The sequence below is a fragment of the Cyanistes caeruleus genome, chromosome 5, assembly GCF_971803275.1.
Source record: "Cyanistes caeruleus chromosome 5, bCyaCae1.hap1.1, whole genome shotgun sequence".
Lineage (NCBI taxonomy): Eukaryota > Metazoa > Chordata > Aves > Passeriformes > Paridae > Cyanistes > Cyanistes caeruleus.
In genome coordinates this window covers 44,975,396-44,995,759 of record NC_141705.1, presented here as the reverse complement: position 1 = coordinate 44,995,759, position 20,364 = coordinate 44,975,396, and the positions used below count along the sequence as shown (strand labels likewise).

Genomic DNA, 20,364 nt, shown 5'->3' with positions numbered 1-20,364 from the left:
GGGGGTGCTCTCTTTGGTGTGTCTGCAAGCTTTCCAACACTTCATGTGGATCCTGATCCTAACAACAGCAGGTGCTGTGGACTTAATTGCTGGATAATGAGCCACTCAACTGCTCTCTTCTCCCTCTGTGGTAAGAAGAGAAAGAACTCAGGAGAGGAGACACTGGCAACACTGCCAAGACTCAGAGCTGGTCCAGCATGGCAAGCAAGCAAGAACTTTCTGCCAGGCTAGAAAAGGCAAACAGCAGGCTTTCAGCATGCTCTTAGTCAGAAGGGCCAAGGGAAAGAGGCCTTCAGTGATTATAGTCTTAGGATCAGAGTGTTGTTCAAGTTGAACACCAGTCAGCTGGCAAAGTCAATGGCAGTTCAGGGATCCCCTCTGGACCTTGCAGCTTGCTGCCAGTGCTGCCAAACAGAGCAGCAATCCCCCCAGAGCGGTGATAACAGAAGTGTTTTGGTTACATGTCCCTTGATCTGTTTGTCAGTCCAGAGAACAGTGTTTTTCTAGAGTCTCACTGGAGGTACTGGAATAATTGGAAGCCCACAGAAGGTCTGCAGCTGTTGTGTGTTCTATACTTGTGTATAACTGGCACTTGATTTTTTTTTTTTTTCCCCCTCCAGGAACTTTTATTGTGGAATGTTGTGAGCTTCAGAATTAAACTTGGTGGTTTAATTTCTACACAGGGAATAAACACTACCAGACTGGTTCCATAGGTCTGAGCCCAACAACTTTCATTTCAGCCTCTTCAGCCAAATATGTCTTTGACATATATTGCTTGTTACAGGAAGCTTAAAACTGATATATGAAAGTTATATATGATTTCTTTTTTTTCTTGGTTGTAGCAATTGCCTTGCCAGGATGGTAAATAAAATTTTATACTTTTCTTCATAAATATCATTATGAAATATTATGGATTTTCAGTTCTTAAAGCACTTTAGGCTTGGGTCTTCAAGGGGTTTAATGGTTTCCCCATCTGCTGGATTTCATAGTAACTTGCACACTTCACATTTTTAGGGTTGCAAATACCAACTTTCTCACTGATTCCCCAAAACAGATAAGTAGATGTCCAAAAAATTAATTTTGAATTGGTGAACTTTCCAATTTGCTTCTTTTGGGTACTCTATCAGGCAGCCTTAAGCATTTAGCTCAGTCTCAAAGGCTGGAGTAAACCTCGTTCTCCAAAGTGGAGCAAACAAAACTTAGAAACTCAACTTGCCATTTGCTTAAGGAGCTGCCATTTCTGAGAGTGTGTCCTTGTAGAGATACCTGATCTCCCTTACTGCTGGGGGCCAGCACAGTGCAGCCACGAGGAGTGGGGATGAAGAGGACCTGCCATCTACATGCTCTGAGGTCTCTTGGTGATGCAGAGCAGTACAAATGGTGACTATCAAGAAGAGCATTTGAAAGAACAGAATTCATCCAAGGGAGTATTGGTGTGGCTGGACATGATGGGTCTGAACCCCTCACTTGTGGCAAAACAACTCTGATGTCAACCTTGTCTGGCTTTTCATGAGGGAAATTAAGGAAACCTGAAGCCAAAATGCTTTACTGGGTTTAGGTGCTCTAGCAGACTTGTATTTATTTTAAGCTGCATTTTCACCTATTTGTGAAGCTACAAGCTGCAGTTTCTCCCATCTGTGTTTTTAGAGGAATTAACATCTTCACTCAAGGCAGAATGGGATACATCTAACTATACAATCATGCATAACACACAAGACTGTAATTTATATGTAAATTTAATAAAATCTGTTACATTTACCTTCTGTTTAATGTACTTACTAATTTCCTGCATCTGTAGGATGCCACTGTAAGTTGGAGACTTCCCTGTTTTAGAACACTACACTGATCCTATACCATGGATTTATGTGCTGGCTTTTATGTACTCTTAATCATCTCGCTTTTTTGATCGTTAGAAGCTTTTAGAGGAGCAAAATGTCATCCAGACCAGGACAGAATTGACCCACCTGGCCAGCAGTTACCCAAGTCTATGTGCAGGTAAACAGGTTCTGTATCATCCACTAGAGGGTGAATCGTATTGTACAAGAGCTGTATGCCCTTGGCAGCTGGTGGTGGTGCTCTGCTTCAACTCACTAGAGAGGAGCTGGAGGACAAGACACTGTGTTCCTGCTGCCTTGAAGATGCAGAGATGCTACTTAGTTTGCCTGCAAAATCTGAGAAGGCTGCAGCTGCTTAAAGCTGGAGGCTTTAAACACAGGTACCTGGGGCACTGTGAGTTTCAGGCTTCTCCTATCAGAAAGCTTGGCATCCCTCTCTCCCCTAAATTAATGTTAAGTACAGTAGACTATGGCTGTGAGAGCAAGGGCTGAGCAGGTTTTGTCTGCTTATCTGCAACAACGAAGCCAGAGCTTTGTCCTGTGGAAGAGTAGACTGGAAAGGAATATAGTCAGGTATTTCTGGCATCATGGGTCAGTTTTTTGAGCTTGTCAGCCTTCTTGCAAACAAGATATCAGAGCAGCAGTAATTTTGACAACTTGATAAAGTTAATAAAGGATAAAGGATAAAGATAGCGAGGTTTGCAGTGGCATGCTTTGGTCTCCCATACTGACAATTCCTGATGATTCTTGTAGATTGAAAACACTGTCATTATGAGAAATTTGGTACAAATTGTACCATACTCTGAACTGAAAGGGAACTACATGCTGGAGTTCAACAATCCTGGTCTGTAGTACCTAACAGCCAGCAGGATGAACTTGGAATTTGAGGTTATTTAAGAGAATAAAAAGCTTTATTGCAGTATTGCAGGACATGCTATGTTGGCTATAGATGGGAAGGTGGCCATTTGTTTAAAAGAAGAGTAACCCTTTTGTCACATTTTACTGGGTCCAGTGCAAAAAAGGGAGCGTTAGAGACAGACTTCTTAAAGGATATGATTTTAACAAATATTTTTTATGGCCTAGAAACCAGCTTTGTGCTGAGTTTCTGACAGAGCCTGTGTTGTGTATGTAACACTTGAAGCATTTATGAGCATTCAGTTAGGTTGGTAACTGTGCTGTGACCCAAGGATATGCTCAGCTGGTGTGGTTGTATTTGCCATGTGGGTGGAGTTTCTGTCACAGAGTTTGAAGTGAAGAGCTAAAGAGAAGAATAATTCTTGTGATCTTTTTTATGTGTGACTAAACAGCATCCTTCTACAAAACAAAGCTGTCAGTATTTCAGCTTGGTGGGTGTCTGGTCTATCACTGCTGCAAAGATAACTTTTCAAAACTCATCTGGATAGAAGACTTCAGAAACAAATTGAGCAAATGGCAGTTAATCTCCTTTATGTTTAGTTGAACCCTTTCTTAAATCACACTTCCTTTGAAGAATATTTTGTTTGCCGTTCAATTTTTGTGGCTTTTTCTCAGGTGTAAAAAAAATTGTTTCAATTAAGAAAGAGCTCTAAGGAACTTGTCACCCAGCAAATGCAGCTCTTTCTTTTATATAAGTGTGCACAGGTCTGAGAAATACACAGCATACCTCCAATTCACTTGATTAGCTACTGAATTTCTTCCTCCCTGCAGTAAACCAGATGTGGTTTACATCACTATGTGATGTTTGTCTCTTCTGTGCCTGTGCTTTCCGCCTTCCAGCTGTGCCACTGGGCTGTCCTTTACTTGAGGAAGGGCTTGCCGTCACCCTGGCATCCAGAGCCTGTTCTAACCACAGTTCTTTGCAAAATCAGTACAAACAAACAGCAATTGTCACACATCTCTGACCTTCACCAGGCTCTTGGGATCACCTGCAGCCTTTGGAGCTGTGACTCAGACAGTCTGGCACTGTTCTCCAGGCCAGCAGACGACCTGCATACCAAAGGGGGCTGTTGGTGGCAGCATTCCTTCTCCTTCCAGTGGACAGACCAGATGGAGGGACTGTGATAGGAAATAATGTCTCCTATGCTAGAGCACAAAGAAAATGTAAGAAAAAACTTTTTTGCTGTGAGAGTACTTGAACTTTGAACCAGGCTGTTAGGAGAAGTTATAGAGTCTCCATCCTTGGAGATGCTCCAAACACAACTGGACATGATCCTCTGCACACTCATCCAGCTATGCTTGCTTTGAGCAGTGATTTTGGGCTAGATGATCTCCAGAGCTCCCTTTCTGCCTCAGCTGCTCTGTTCTTCCAAGTGCCTCAAAAGTTTCAGGGAAGGCACATGGCCATGGCTAAGGGGTGGCTACTGTCTCAGGTGAGCTGACTGTGCCCCTCAGCTGTGTCTGTGGCAGCCAAGTGGTCTGGTAGCCAGCCTGAAGAAGCCTGACACCAGGTCCTTTTCATGCTTAACCCTCAGATGCTGTAACAGTGCTGTTGTCCCAAACTTGTCTGGCACTGTTGCCTTTGAATAATCAATGGAAACAGCAGCACCATTCTGTGCCTCCTAAGTAGAAAGCAAGTTACCCAAAAGAGAGCTCAGACAGAAGGTCTCATAGGGAGGCAGTGAACCAAGTGGGACCCTCACTTGGTAGTCTGCATGTTTCTATCAGAGTGACTGATCCCCTGAACTGTGGCTGAAAATACAGCCAGAGCCAAAACAGCTGCAGGATAGAAGTCTTGGACATGATTTTCATTATGTCAAATTTGAAGGCTCGTGAATGATAAATCAGGTCAGCACTGACAAGAATGCCGTGTAGGATCTTGTATGCTTCTGCAGAGTAAACTGGAACAGGTAATATCTGTGGCAGAAAACATCTCAGACTCTGTTTGGCTTCTACCAGACAACTTAGCTGCTAACAAATAATATGAGATCAAACACATGCTACCTATTTTCTGGGGATGTAGAGATGTAGGAAAAGCCTTTTGCATGTGCTTCCATCCCCAGAGCTCTGTCCAAGTGCTCCCAGCGCCTCTAGCACTTCAGATGTGTGAAACAGTGCTGCTCTTCCTTTGTTAATTGGACCTATGCCAGTAAAGGATTTACTTGTATTTTTAAATGCTCTGTTTCTTTATAGGCCTAGTCTAAGTAATGTGAAGATCTCCCACCTCTTTGGAGATGCTGGGAGAGCAACAGGCAGAGGAGGATTCATGCACTGGATGTAGAGAGCAGCTTGCTAGCCTGACAGAAGAAGATGCAGGCTGGCCTGTTTCACTGCACCAAGCAGCAGCTCTGCCTGGGCAGCTGCAGAGCACAGGCACACGTGTGCCACCTTTTTGCCTCAAACAGGGCGATGGGCTATGAATTCTTTTTTAATGACTCTGGCACTGGGGGACTTCTGTTGTTGAAGGGCGTTGCTGGTATTCTGGGCTGGCCTCCCTGGCTGCAACTCAGACGGGTGTAGCAGTTTCTGTTACAAGGGCCTGGAAAGAGGGACTGCTTGGAAACCAGCCAGGGCAGGATCTAGCATACTTCAGAGCTTCAGGCCATTGCTGTAGCATCCCAGTCTCCGCGTGTTCGGTATCTCAAAGCCACATGGACGCGTAATAAAATCTTGCCCCAAGTGACTTTTCAAGGCTCAAGGTGAAGGCCCTGGTTTCTCTCCCAGCCCTCACATTGGCTCTGGAGAATAATTCTATTTTTTTTAGTGGATTTTCTGCCTTTGTTTTTCTACTTATCAGCTATTAACCGCCATCAGTTATTAAAAGCCATGGCTGGTATTTAATGTAGCATAGGAAAGCATGGGATAATGAACCGGTGACCTTTTCCAGGCAAAAGAGTAAAGTTGTGTAGCATGTCCACAGCTGAAATTAAAAAGTATGATGAAATACAGCTCATTTAGAGTTTCTGCTGATTTTTGAAGACCAAATGCGACATGTTTTTGTGTTTTTCGGGAGGGGGAGGCCTGAAACCATGACTGAGCTGTCCAGGTGTGCTGATGGAAAAAGGAGTGGACTTGCCCAAGGGAAGGATTCCCTTGCAGTGTACAAGTTTGGTCTTGTCAGATGCTCACAGAGAATCACAAAGTAATTTAGACTGGGAGGGATGGACAGAGGTCATCTCGTCGGACCCCCTGCTCAGGGCAGCTCTAATTAATTCAGGTTGTTTAACATTCAGGCTGTTTAAGAGAGTTTCTGTCAGTTCTGTTAAACATCACTGAAAGGAACACTCACTTCTCAGTTTAAAATCAATGACTGATTGCTGTCTTTGGTCTGAAATTCATAGCCTGGCTTGAGTAACTGGTAGACAGTTATGCAAAACATCTTTGCTTGTAAATTCCGAAGATGTTATTGCTACTGGACTGGCCAGTGGTCTTCTCTAAAGGTGTATTTTGTCTCTAGAGCCTGTGTAAGTATGCAAACACAAACCCTGGTAGTCTGTTATTACTGTTCTTAGGCAAGCAGTCTGTCTGACTGGCTGGGCTGACTTTGCAGGGTTAAACAGAGAGAATGGTTATTACATCTTTTTACACTTTCATTCACAAAATCCTGTGTACCCACATTCTCGGATTTCCACCCCACGCTTTGATAGCTAGTTTCCGTACTGCTTCCCTAGTATTAACTAAAAAAGGTTACTAATTGCCTAGCTTACTGAATGACACCTTAATACCAAGCACTTTGCAACTTGATAATTTATTGTGAGGAAAATTATTTGCTAATTATTGTCTTTTCTTGGTCTGTCTGTACCATTGTTCCTGGGACACAGGTATGTGTAAATTGGTTTTGCATCATCTGAAAGAAGAGTATTTCCTTATTTCACACTGTTTTGCAGGACAGTTAATTTTAATGTTTAATTAATTTGCAAACAAAGGCAACCTACTTAGAGTTTTATTAGGCAGGTTGCAAAATATTCTTGGTTGTAGGAAAATGAAATAATTTTTCAGGAATATCTTTGTTATTCATACTCTGGGGTAACAACAAGAGCAGTCTATCCTAGTGTGATCTGAAAGTTACCAGATGTTCATTCATCTGTTGTCCAATTCCTTTTCTCTGGCACTTCTTCCTGAGAACCTTTGCAATTTTAATGCATGTCATTCATTCTTGTTTCAGGGCTCAAGATTTTGGGTAAATGATGTCTCAAAATCTAGCTGTTTGCTAAAACCTACTTCTCCTGTAATACATTTTTTATCTCATCCAGGTGGTCACTTCTGCACACATCAGGAAGAATTCTCCACATCTCACAGGGTCAGCACTTCAAGGGCCACCTTTTCCCAGCATAAAAAACCCCCGAACAACTAAAAAAAACCCAAACAAAAAACCAAAACAAACAAAAAAAACCCCAAACCAAACCCCCCCCCAAAACCCACAAACAAACAAACAACCCAAAAAACCTCCTCCCCCGCAAAAAAAAGAGGAAAAAACCTCATCAAGGAATTCTAAGGTGTTTTCTTGACTCCTGCATTGAATTGGTTTGTAATCAACCTCCATCACTCCACCAAGTGCTTGAGTTCCTGTGGGGATGTGTGTGTTTCTGGGTGGAGCAGGGAATCCTTTGTGCACAATCTTTTTTGAGTTTTACTAATTTTGAAAAAGAAAATAACAGGGTGGGTGGTGGGGAATGGAAGGTACAGCCCAGGGAGGATATTAGTGCTTGCACAGGTACCTGTGCACTCAGTCAGTAAATCCTCAGCTAAGGCAGACAACTGCGACAACATCCTTTCCACAGGGAGCTCGGAGAAGCCAAAAAGCCCCAATTGATTTGATCAAAGCAAATGAAGAAATCATTGTTACAGAAACAGCAGATGCTGTTCAGCAGTGATCAGCTTGTCCCACTGTCCTCAACACGGTCTGCCCAGATGCTCCTACAATTGCACTGAAATGCCTGTGAATGTATAACTTTGGGGAAAGATGGAAAACGACTTGGTATTTTAGGTAAAATTTTCCTCAGATTTTCCTCTTGTCTTTTTTTTCTGCCCCTCCCTTTATGCTGAGGCTGTTTCTGGAAGATAATGAATGTTCCAACAAAAATGACTGTAATCTTGAGACTTCATGGGAAAACTAAATGCTTCAAGCTTTTTGGCACAAATTCTAGTGCATCAAACAGCAGAAAACAGATTTGCTTTCTTGTAATTTTACTTTTTGGTTTGTGATTTTTGCTTTTTCGATGTAAATGCACATTTTCTCACTAGTGAATCTCCATTTTTCCCCTTTCCAGTTGGCTCTGAAGAATCACGTTTGTGCTGGGAGAAGGGAATTCCAAGGAGATTGGTGGCCCTTTTCACAGAGTAAGCATTTTCCACAGGCGGGGTTATGCCAACCATTAAATGACTAACATATAATTAGGAGGCTGGATACTTATAGTTGTCTTGTCCCTGATGCCAAGGGAGTCCAGGACAGCTGTGGATGAGTGAGCACCAAGGTAGATCAGGCTTGGCTGACCAAGCCATTTATGTCCCTATTTATTTTTGTGTTGGCTCTCTCAGAAGACAAGTGACTGAGCGTTGTGGAGAGTGTGGTGCCTCTCTGCTGTGGGGTTTACAACGAGCATGTGGTAGAAGGTGCAGCCACTCAGGACACGGCCTGCTGTAGGGATAAAAGCTGGACAGAAAGGGAGTGCTGGAAAAGGGAAATCTCACGCACTTCCTGTTTCTCTGTAGTGAAGAACAAGTCTTCTTGCTTGGGCCGGTTTATCTGCTCACTCCATCTCTGCCTGGGGAGCTCTTTGATGCGGAGCTGATCGGAAGGTTACAGTCTCCTTATCAACTCCATGCTTACCTCTGTTTGTTTTTACTCTGAAGTTCGTTCCCTCATTTTGCAATAACCCACAGGGTGCTGGGTGTTGCGCCAGCCGTGCCTCAATGAAGGATCTTCATTCAACACCTTTCCCTTCCCGTCACACCAGTCAATGTGACTCCTGCGTTTTCCAGCACCATTCTCTGCGCAGTCCAGACTTTAGTCAAGCCTTCGTTGGCGGGCAGAAAGGCTACCAGGACTACCGGGACCTACCATGGGATCTTCAAAAGTAGGTGGCATGTTTTAATCTGGAAAGTTTAATTTGGAGGTGTAATGGTGGTAAAGGGTACTGTCTGTGGGAAAGCTTTAGGGCTTCAAGGCCATAGATCCAGAGGAGAAATCTGATTTAGCTTTGGTGCTCAATGCTCTACCTAGGCCTCTTTCATCCTTTTAGACCTGGGGTACATCATGGATCTGTTTGAAATGTGCAGCTTGAAAAGGGATGATAAACAGAGGGAAAGCTGAACAAGAAATTGCAGGATGAAAGGGTGGTTTTGGAGGTTGTGGGCTGGATGAAAAGAGTAACGTGGCTGGAACGAGAAATACAGAAGGAAATCCTTCTCTAGCACGGCCAGGAGCACAATGATTTCCTGTCTGTTTAGAAAGATGATGTCAGGTTGACACTTGTCTTTTCTTCCCTCTGATCATCTTATTCTGCCTGCAATAGGCCTTTATTTGTGTCACAATCAAGTGAAGTGATTTTTGAAAAAACCTTGGCATTTGGTCAGGTGTAGTTGCAATATTATTTCCCCCAAATCCTGAAAAAAATCCTGGTTAAATAGGTGATGTCAGCACGACTACAAAAAGGGGAACACTATTGGTGTTCACCATTCTGGTTTTAACCCTTGTGTTTTAATGAAGAAGCCATGATTTCTAGGGAGTAGTGAGTAGGTGGCTTGTATCAGAAAGTATTTTATGCAGTCAGAGATGCTGGATATCCTTAGTTTTGTTTTATCATAACCGTATTTCGGACAGCACTGGAATATTCAGAGTATTTTTACAAAAATAAGTCTTCCAGCTGTAACACTCTACTATTGTCTCTTGGGTCAGAACAGAGATTGGGTTCTAGATGCACAGGAAGCCTCTTGGAATTTGTAATTTCTGTTTAACTCACTGGATTCTGGGTTAATGGGGCAATAGGGGGATGCTCAGTCTTCCGTGGCTTTGTTTTTTTATTATTATAATGTTCTCAGCATTTGATGAAGCTTAAAAGTATGACCTCAGGAACAAAATTCAAAAGAAGTGGAATTATTTTTTTACAACCTAATGATTTGGCTGGATGCTTTAATTTTTGTGTGTGATTGTTAAGGATTACAACATTAATCTTCTCTCTGTGTTGCTTTGGGCAAATGGCTGTGGATGATTGCAAGGTACTACTTATTTTTTCCACCCTCAGTTTTTTTAAAAGTTGAGTTTTTAAAATAATTTCAGGGCATGCTGAAATAGAAACATTGTTTCTGGATGGACAAAACTTATTCTTTGTTCCCACTGAAGGTTGCTCTCAATTTGTGGAAACAATATCATTTTAATCAATAGTCCTGACTTTGGAGAGGATGAAGTTCATTGTTGTGCTCTTTGCTGATTAGTAGTACCCTGCTCAACACCCAAATATTTTCTGCCCCATTTAATATCTATAAATTAAAAGATATGCTACTCTAAGTGTCAGGTAAAGAAGAAATCCCCATCAGTTGTGATTATCAATTTATGTTTGTTACATAAAGAGGGAAAACTAAAAGAGAGTTCTCTACCTAACAGAATTGAAAAGGCTTTTTTTTTTCTAGTCAGATGTAAATCTATTTGCCATGTCCTTGTGAAAAAGGACACTAAACTAAAAGAGAGTTCTCTACCTAACAGAATTGAAAAGCCTTTTTTTTTTCTAGTCAGATGAAAATCTATTTGCCATGTCCTTGTGATATCAACAGTGGTGCAAATAATTTTAATGACACTGTGCTAGAGGGTAGTTAAATAACCTCTGAGTACAGTTTGGTTGTTTCCTACTTAGGAAAGGATTTAATTGTTTAAATAGTTGTTGAAATTATTATTAAATTTAAAGTACATTAGGAGAAATCTGTGTTGGATAGTTAAATATTTGCATGTTTGGGAAGGGATGGAAACTGCCTAGTCTTAATCAAAGCCCCTGTGTAGCCTGTCAGGTGTCCAGAGTTCTTGGCTGGGCCGTGATGTGGATCAGTATGGAGCTTTAAGCTTTGCTGTTTGAGCTCATCCTCCTCTGCCTTAGTCCTTTCTAAGAGTGGAGTTTCACAGTTTGCTTTATCCAGTTCCAAGATGCCCCTTTTCAAAGCATTTCAAGCTAAGTTGGAACGTGTGCTCTGTAAAATCCTTCAGGAAGCAAACCTGCTGAGGAAAAGTGGGTGGAGTAGACAGCCTTGCTGGTCTTGTCCTGCTGTTGTGCTGTGTCCTGCACTCTGGGAAGCAGGTGCAGTGTCCTCTCTGCAGCTTCCTTGTGGAGCTCTCGTGCCCTGGCAGGGTGAGGTGCAGAGTAGCTGGCAGTCTAAAAGTGAATATGCAGGTGGAAATGCAGCGCCGCTTGCACCAATTTGTCATGCAGTAGGTGGGCAAAATGAATGCAAATTACAGACTGCTGAGGTGTAGCAGGAAATAGATACCAGCCCTGGTGCAAGGACACTCATGTGCCACTGGCATTAGTGGGAGTTTACCTTGATTATTGTAGGAGGCAGATGTGGTTCCTGCATGGTGCCAAAGAGAAACCTAATCTGCTCAGTTTGTCCCAGAGCAGATCCTGAATTCAGGAAACCCTAGTGAAATGCTTTTGCTTCTGGTACACATCACACCTGATTTTTCCTCATATGAAATTGGAACCATTGATGTTTCCTTGCTGATTTCCCTCAGTTTCTGGCCATTTTAGACAGGAAAACTAGAATGAGGCAAGACCTCCTCCTGAACCTTAAAATCTTGTCATCTTCATTCTCTGAGCAAGCCCCAGTGTAATCCCAGCAGCTTTTCTGGCCTCTGCTGTTCATTTTAGAGGGTCTTTCAGAAGTGTTTCCCTTTATTGGCTTTTTCCCACGCAGTTTTGTGATTGGGAATTTTGGGTCAGCATAAGCTTTACAAATCAAGGCGTTCTGCTTCCACTACATGCTCCTTCCATGTTTGTGTTTTTTATTACATACGGACCCTCCTTTTGGATGAAGCCAAGCTAACACAAAGCTTGGGGTGGCTTAATTTGACATGATTCTGATATCAGAGAATCTGAAAGCTTCATGTAGTCTGTGGACAGATGTGATGATAACTGGGGGACAGATTTTATACAGAATTGAACACAGGAAATTATCCAATTTCTTCGCCACTGGAGAGTTGCCTGGGGTTTCAGTATCAGCTGAAGCACATGTCTAGGGAGCTTTCACTAATTTCAGCAGCATTTTTCCCATGAAGAAATTTGTCCATCTATGTTCAGTGAAAATACATTTCTAGATTACATTTCACTCTTTATCTACCCAGCCTAGCAACTGTTTATTATATATTGTGGTTTAACCTCTGTGTTAAACCTCTGCTAAGTGCCATGCAGCCATTCACACCCCACACACACTGCCTGTCATCTGAGTGGGATGGGGAGGATATTTAGGGGAAAAAAGGTAAAAACCTTTTTTTCTCAACCTAGGTTGAGATAAGAGCAGTCTAATATTTGAAATTCTTCTCCTTCTTCTCCTTCTTCTCCTTCTTCTCCTTCTTCTCCTTCTTCTCCTTCTCCTTCTTCTCCTTCTTCTCCTTCTCCTTCTTCTCCTTCTTCTCCTTCTTCTCCTTCTTCTCCTTCTTCTCCTTCTTCTCCTTCTTCTCCTTCTTCTCCTTCTTCTTCTTCTTCTTCTTCTTCTTCTTCTTCTTCTTCTTCTTCTTCTTCATAATAATAATAATAATAATAATAATAATAATAATAATAATAATAATAATGAAAGAGGCAGCAAAAAAAATCCCAAGAAAGACAGCTGATGTACAATACAATTGCTCACCCACTGACCAATGCCCAGGCCATGCTACAGAAGGAAATGGCCCCTTCTAGCCAACTTTCCCCCCATTTATATACTGAGCATGATGCTCTGTGGTATGGGATAGCCCCATGGCCAGTTCAGACCAGCTGTCCTGACCATGCTCCATCTCACCTCCTTTTGCATCTACTCACTGCCAGAATGTGGGAAACTGGAAAGTCCTTGACTGACAATGAGCACTATTGAGCAACAGCTAAATAATCACTGTGTTACCCACATTATTCTCACACTAAGCCTAAAACACAGCTCAGTATCAGCAACTAAGGAGAAAATTAGCTATATCCCAGTCAAAACCAGGACACAATATAAAGCACAGAAATATATGTTATTATCCAGAAATATAAGCTTTTAAACTACAGAAGAAGGTGGATGCTTTGGGTCAGATTCTGAGTTGACATAAGCTCTCACAGGTGCACACCAGCAGAAGGGCTGTGTCAGACTTGCAGAACCCCTTGGGAGTGATGGTAAGTATAGTTTTCATGTACCAGTAAAGAGAATTATTTCAGTAAACAAATTGAAGCACTGTCCTACTATTTATGTATTTATTATGCTACATTACATTGTAAAATAATATTACAAGTACTGCTATAGCGATTTTTGTATTTTTTTTTTTCTCGAAGCACTTTTAAAGATAGGTACTATATGTATCATGTAACAGTGGAGAAATTTTGTCAATCTAAGCATGCCTCTCTTATAGGAAGGACGGAAAGCAAAGGACATGTAATAGCCCACAAGAGATCATCTCTAGGTGACTGTTTTGGGTTTGGCTTTTCATCAGGCTGTCCTGTCAGCACCTTTCTTCAGCAGCCAGTGCCAGTGGGTGCGTGCCAAAGCAGAGCCTGTGCTCCCTTTCCTGGTGCATGATGACTTAGCTGGACACGAAGCTCCCTGCAGGTAGTGGAGGTCTTCCACTGCTGTCCGAGTGTGCTTCCAGCCCTGGTGGGGAAAAACAGAAAGCAGATGGTTTGACTCACAGATGGCAGTTCCAACTCTGCTTCTTTGCAAGAAGTGAATCTAAATTTCAGTAGATAAAAGACACTGATTTCTTCTATAAACTAAGAGTTTCAGGCTGCAGTGAGGCAAGTGCATTTATGATTTATTTAAGGCAATGTTTATAATTTGTTAATAAACACCCTTAAAAACCCAAGTTAGGATATTAGGCAATAGTTTCAATTTTCCTTTGAAACTAACATTTTTCTTTTGATGTTCTTCTGTTACTAAAACTCAGACATAATTAACTGTGCCCTTCTTATGCCTTCTAAAATGCATAACGGGAGGGATCCCTCTGGCTCTGTAGTCATTAGTGTGAGCTCCTTGTTGACGAAAAGGTTCCTGAAAGGCTTCTTTGTGTATGATGTGAAGGAACCCAAGTATGGAATGCAGGGCTCCAAATCACATACCAGTGTTCAGGAAAGGTCTCAGTGGGTATTTCTGGGAAAATGTCAGCTGAATGTCAGTGGAATAAGCTGAGACAATGTTGGAAATTACTGGGAAAGTGAGAGAGGACAAAGAAGTAAAATCATTATGTCAGTGTAAACAATTCTGTGTCAGTTTTTGTTGTTTTTCTTTGCCAGCAAGTATTTCACTCCTCATCATCATTGAAAAAATCTTAATCTGAGATTTGGCAGCCTTCTGTCAAGAGATGAAATCCAGTCCTTGTTTGCAGTGTGTTTAAGATTACAGCACAGGCATGGTTTCCTGGGAAAGAGCAGAGTTTCTGGGGAAGAGGGAAGGGCCACTTAAGCTGCAAGCAGAAGGGACTTTGTCAGAAAGCCCTCTGAGGTTGATGGGGAGCTTTCATCTTTAGGTATTTGGATTAGGCATAAAATTTCCACTTCTACTCTGGAGGACTTCAGTGACCTTCCCAGCTGGAGTGTTTTTAATCTTAGCAGGCATTTCTAGGCTTTGGTCCCTGTGCCTCCCTTTGAGCACATAGCTGCCATGGAGTAAACAAAGACTGCTTGACTCTTGGTCTGAGAAAAATAAATTCACAGCACTAAACTTTTATCTCCAGCTCTCTCCAGAGTGTTCAAGCCCTGTCAGGTCATCACATGGATCTCAGTTGTTTCATTTCTGGCACAGTTATTTATCTTGTGTGTACTGAATCCCTGTAAGTACTGTTCAAGTTTACACAGCGGGACATGTCAGATAAAATAATTAATTTTTGAGGAATGAGCCTTAGAAGGTACAGCAAAGCAGTAATAAAGTTCAAAGTTAATGGGAATAAAAAAATATCAGTTCAGTAATCTTTGTGGGTTTGTCTCACAGATATCTTTGAAAACCAGGATTAGAAATCCTCTTAGTCTACAGCATCTCTATTCAAGATGTTTATCCAGATGGTACAGCCTAACCAAGGATATTTTGCTCAAAAATACCTGCTGTTTTTAAAACCAAATTTCATTTTTAAAATTAATTAGGAGTGGAGGATAAAATTTAATAGCTTTTTGTTGTTTATACATAAAGGAAGGGGGAAAGTTTAGGATGAATCAAGAAAAACGACATCCAAGTCCCAAACAGTACCTCCTACCCCTCTCAAGTGACTTTCTAAGATGAATTTGTCAAACTGCTTCTTGTTTGAGGAAATTCAGTTTAGAAGCTGGTGCTGACACCCCTCTGCACCTCTTTGAAATGATGTTCTCAAACAGATTTCATGAATTAGGCAAAAGTCATGTCTGTGAGTAGAAATACAAGTGCGAGTAACTGTTGTGGACTGGGACTTCTGTTTGTCAAAGATAACATGGAACTTGAAATAGAAGAAATAAAGAATAAGAGTTACAAAATGTTTTACATTAAATACAAGAGAATGCTGAAAAGGTTTCAAATTTATAGTGCCCGATTTAACTGTGCCCCAGCCATGTTACTTCTGTTCTCAAACTGCTGTTTCACTGATATGATAGGCAGTAATTTCTTCAGGCTCACCTATTGTGGTGCAGAGCTGGCATTCAGCCTTTCAAATGGGCTTCTCCAACCCAGCATTTTGGTTTGAGGTTATGCCAGGATCATTATATCTGAAAGACCTTCTGAGGCTTTTCCTTCTGTGCAGCCTAATCAAGACAGCTGCTTCTTAAATGAGAATATCTACAAGAATACAAGAGTAGGTTGTCTTAAGTTAAATGCATTTTTGTGTTTGTTTTATTGGCTTTTCTTGTAACTCAGTCTCATTTCAAACATATTAGACACATTTGCAAAGTATATAAGCCATGCAAAACACTATTACCTGAGGTGAGGGAAAAAAACCCCATCAAACCATAAAACAACAAAAGCACATTGAATTCACCACTGACTTTATGATTTCACCTAAAAGCTACAACTTAGAAATATTTTTGTTAGTGAGGTAGAGTCCTGACTATTTGTACTTCCATATTTTTCATTTCTCCAGTTGAAGTTTTAAGGCAATTTTCATAGAATAGTCTCAGAAATAATTTTGGAGGTGCTCATCTCTGAACTGTTAACAGGACTATTTAATTTCAGTCTTTGTGTTTTGGGGGTCTTTTTGGTTGTTTGGTTAGTTGTTTTTTGTTTGTTTGGCATTTTGGGGGTGTTTTTTGCTATGGAATCACAAATGAGTTTTGAAACAAACTTGATGAGAGGTTAATGGCTGTTGTACAGGACAGCAGGAGGGAAGGAAACACTAAATAGGACATGCAGAACAAGTCAGAACGGATCCAAGGGACAAATTATTACTCCCATTTTCCTTCAATCACATATCATGATATTTGGCTTGAGTCAGTTGTTTTCCAAGCCGAAGTGATAAGATTGCAATTGTAAGGCATTGCAATGAAATTAGAATGAAATACCAGAATCTGCTTTGGTATTTATGAGCCATGAACGTTGCTTGCTGTCCCTTTCCTGCACACAGCTGCAGGGGTCAGTTGCAATTATTTCAACTTACTTGAATATATTTAAACTTCTGGCTGATGAGCTGTGTGTTCTGGGAGTGAGCTGTGTGTACTTCGTACGTGGGAGCTCTGAGGTGCCTCACAACTTTTGTGAGAGGATCTCTGCAGCCTGCTTTTCTGAGGTAGGCTGTACCTTTACCTGCAGGTGTGCACGTCTGCATGAGTGAGGGTTCTGAAATACAATGAAGGACTCTACTAAAAATAGTGGCTTCTTGTTCTGTGCTTTGCAATGGCTGATAATATAATAGAAAAATGGCTTTAAGGTTCTTAAGGAGTCTTTGAGTTTATAGACAAAGACAGAATTAGCTGTAACCAACGTTTTTTCAGGAAGTTTTTTTTATAATACTGACTGTCCATCGGCTTTCCATTAGTTAATTTGGATTAGTACCCACGTAATTCAGAGCACAGCAGAGAGAAGCATCTGGTGAGGTTCCTACTCACATGTCCTTGCCCTTCCCTGCCATTCTATCACTTCAGCAAACACTGCTTAAAGCAGTACTTGCCTTTGTGTTTAGATTAAGTCTGAATATGACAGGAAACACAGGCTGTCCCTCTGAAATCTTTCTCTTTTTTATTCAGCTCTGTTTTGAAGGCTGAAATGGACTGAGAAGCTGGAATAATGTACAGATACATACAATACAAATAATGGGGTGCTTTTTACCAATTTTACTGCACAAAGCAGTTTTGGGAGCAAAGGTGCCAATGTATCTGATAAATGATTTGCTTAACCAATTGAAAGCTGTGTACATTGATGTGTGAAAGTTTACCTAGCTGAAAAATAAGTTTCAGTCTTGCAAATTTCTAGTCAGGAGTCACGTAAGAATTTTAGTGAGATTCCTATTTGATTTGGCCCTAATAATACCTAAAACCCTCAAAAGTGTCTGCATTCTTCTAGCACATCCCAACACCTATTTCAAAATAGTCTTGTGTCATGGTTTCATTTTCAAGGCTGTTGGGTGAGAAGTCAATTAATATTCCTGGGAATAATCAATTAATGTTGAGGGAGAAAATTTTAGCTTATTTTTTCTGGGGGGTGATGGGGGCCTTAAATAGAAGAGGATCTCTTAATAATCTCTCTTTGTCCTTATTTTTCCCCAGAATTCATCCATCAGCCATCAAAATAAGACATCTTGAGCCCTGGAAAATTGCTGTAATTGTTATTGGAACAGCAGTGGCAGCAGCTATCACCATTGGTCTCCTAGTTTATTTTCTGGCATATGGTAAGTTTTGCATAATGTATCACTATTCCTGTGCTTAGTGAATTTCCTCTGTGCTGTTGTGCCAGATGATGCTGGGAGTTTTTACCAGTCTGTCTAAAGCTTATTTGGGGAAAAAACCCACTGCCTTTTCTAGAGCTCTATTTCCTTCCTCATTTAGCACCTCTGTAAATCTCTTAGGAACATTTCCTGCTGTGCAGGGTGATTTAGGGCTGTGGTTTCTGTTGGTTTTCATTTGCTTTCACTCGTTTCACATTTTTCTCATGACCTACTTCTGGGATGATGTCTGGTCTCCCTTACATGAGTGGCAAACAGAGCCTTCTGCATATCTCCCTGGGGTGTTTCTATGTTCCCTTTCCCTGATCACTAGCAGCTTCCTGCCAGGGCTTGGTGCTGAGTGGACAGGCCAGGAAGGGAGGTAACAAAGAAGTAAGGTGCAGCTTGTGATTCTGTGTGAACCCCAAGTGCTGTTGGTTGGCCAGAAATGTAACTGCTGGGAAAACTTGGACTGGATCACCTAAATTAATTGAGTGCTTGCTCCTAGCTTTTGGAAGCTGTATTTGAATGGGTTGGATACAGGTGAAGGCTCATCCACGCCCTAGATGTCAGTGTATCTGTCAGTGCCAGGGGTTTCTCTAAAGTTCATTCATCTTGCTACTTTGAGTATTGCCTGTTCCTCTTCTTTCCCTTACAGATCAGAAGCTGTTCTATTACAGTGCCAATGTAAAAATCAACAACATCCGGTACAATAATGAGTTTTCCAGACAATCCTCAGGAAGGTTTAGAGACCTGAGCGAGAGGGTTGAAAGACTGGTAAGTTTGGATCATTGTGCCTTTCCATTAAGGACTGTGATAATACAAGAGTCATTATTGTGAACAGCACACTCAGAGACCACAGGGTCTGGTGTACCCTCAGTCCCCAGGAGGGCAGACCTGGGAAATGGATAGCAGGAGAGGCATGATCATAGATCGCACACCAGGCGCTTGCCACTCGGCACCTTCTAGCCTGTCTCTTCTCTTCAGTGGTGAAGTAGATATTTAAAATAACCTCAGCTTCCTCCTATATCACTGATCATAGAATCACAGAATACTCTCAGCTGAAAGTGTCATAAGGATCATCAGCTCCAGCTCCTAAGTGAAATGCCCATACAGTGATTGAACCCATAACCTTGGTGTTTTTAGCAGCAGCCTCTAATCAGCTGAGCTAATCTCATCATTTGTGTGTGGTCTCTTTCCATGCCCTGAGTCTGGCTTGTGATTTATGTCCCATTATCTCTAAGGAAAGCATTCTTTCACACCCTCTGCTCTACAGGGTGGGGGACTCTGCCTGTTGGCTGTTACTGTGTGTTGAGAAAACAACACACAAGTCCTTTTCCTGCGCCTTTGGTATGTTTTATTGGGAAACCCTCCTACAAATAGCAGAGGTTGCCGAGTGGATCTCAGTCATACAGTAGCTATGGAAATAAATAGACACATTGTAATTTCCTTTCTTGTTTTCTCTTTGAGACACTACCCCAGAGATGCTAATTACAGAGTTCACCTCTATACAACAATAAGCATGTGATTGTGCTTGTATCTTTTTGTGTTTCGTTCATCAGAATCCGATGCATATCTCTTACCTCCTGTTTGGCAACCATGCATAGATACCCAGTTAATAGGACAATGCTTTGCTGCCCACTATCATTTAATTTAGGACAATGGCACTTGTCCACAATAAAAGCTGTTGTGGACATTGCTCTGGAGAAGGAGGGTGCTGTGTAGGACTTGGCAACACTAGCATCTCTTAACAGCTCCACTGCTAAAGGTTTCAGTGATCTTAGTCAAGTTGTCCTCTTCTCTGAATGTGTCTGTTCTCTTTCTGCCCTCTTTGTCTACTGGGACCCATACCAGATTTCCCAGGATGTGCTTCTGATGCATATCTCTATGTATAGTCTTACACGAGCTGTGTTTGCTTAGGTGCTACCACTTTACATCTATTGCCTAATAATTGCAGGCTTTTCACCTTGTGATATAGGACCTTGGAGAGGGAATGTTCTCCCAGACCAAGACACTGTGTATTACTGAGGGGGAAGGAAGGCAAGGACTGAGAAGGAGTCTGAGCTGAGTTGTATCCTTTCCTCCCATTCAATGCATTCAATTCCTTCCTCTTTTTTTTTTTTTTTTTTTTTTTTTTTTTTTTTTTTTTTTTTAAAACCTGTGCCTCTTTTGGCAAAACCCCACTTATTTTAGCTGAGGAGTTCTTCCAGACAGTGTCCAATGCAGTCAGATTTCCTCTGAAGGTGGCTATCAATTTAGATGCTTGAATGGAAGCCAATGCTTTAGAAACCCCATCTCCTCTCTGGGTGTTGAGCAGTTCTGACAGTAGTGACAGTAAATACCAGTGCAGGTTGAGCAGTGAGAACTATTATATCAGGGCATGTTAATTGTACCTGATAAGTAACACCATAACAAACATACACAGAACTGTGTTGTCTTTCCATCATTCCTGTAACTTTTCTTAAGAGCTGTCCTTAATTCAGCCACTGAATTCTATCTTCCTCTCTCAAATTTAATGAATTCTTTGCTTATATAAATGGTCCCTGCCATAAGTTTGACTTTTTGTGGTTTTAGTTCCAGGTGTTCCATTTA

At 41.5% G+C, this 20,364-nt stretch overlaps 1 protein-coding gene and 1 long non-coding RNA gene across 2 annotated transcripts in view; one reads left to right on the top strand and one right to left on the bottom strand.

Annotated features, from left to right (window-relative positions):
- Positions 1 to 5,779: 5,779 nt before the first annotated feature.
- The window catches only part of LOC111927800 (transmembrane protease serine 11E-like), a 44,591-nt gene continuing 30,006 nt past the window's right edge, over positions 5,780 to 20,364 (top strand). The window contains exons 1-5 of the mRNA XM_023924768.2: positions 5,780 to 5,796; positions 8,033 to 8,090; positions 8,634 to 8,827; positions 17,618 to 17,739; positions 18,431 to 18,549. Coding sequence (XP_023780536.2) covers positions 5,780 to 5,796; positions 8,033 to 8,090; positions 8,634 to 8,827; positions 17,618 to 17,739; positions 18,431 to 18,549 — 510 coding nt within the window. The remainder of the gene's footprint in view (positions 5,797 to 8,032; positions 8,091 to 8,633; positions 8,828 to 17,617; positions 17,740 to 18,430; positions 18,550 to 20,364) is intronic.
- LOC147653074 (uncharacterized) lies at positions 13,149 to 15,698 on the bottom strand. Its single transcript, XR_015287574.1, has 2 exons — positions 15,540 to 15,698; positions 13,149 to 13,556 (listed from the first exon to the last, which is right to left on the bottom strand). It is a non-coding gene; the product is annotated as an uncharacterized LOC147653074 (long non-coding RNA).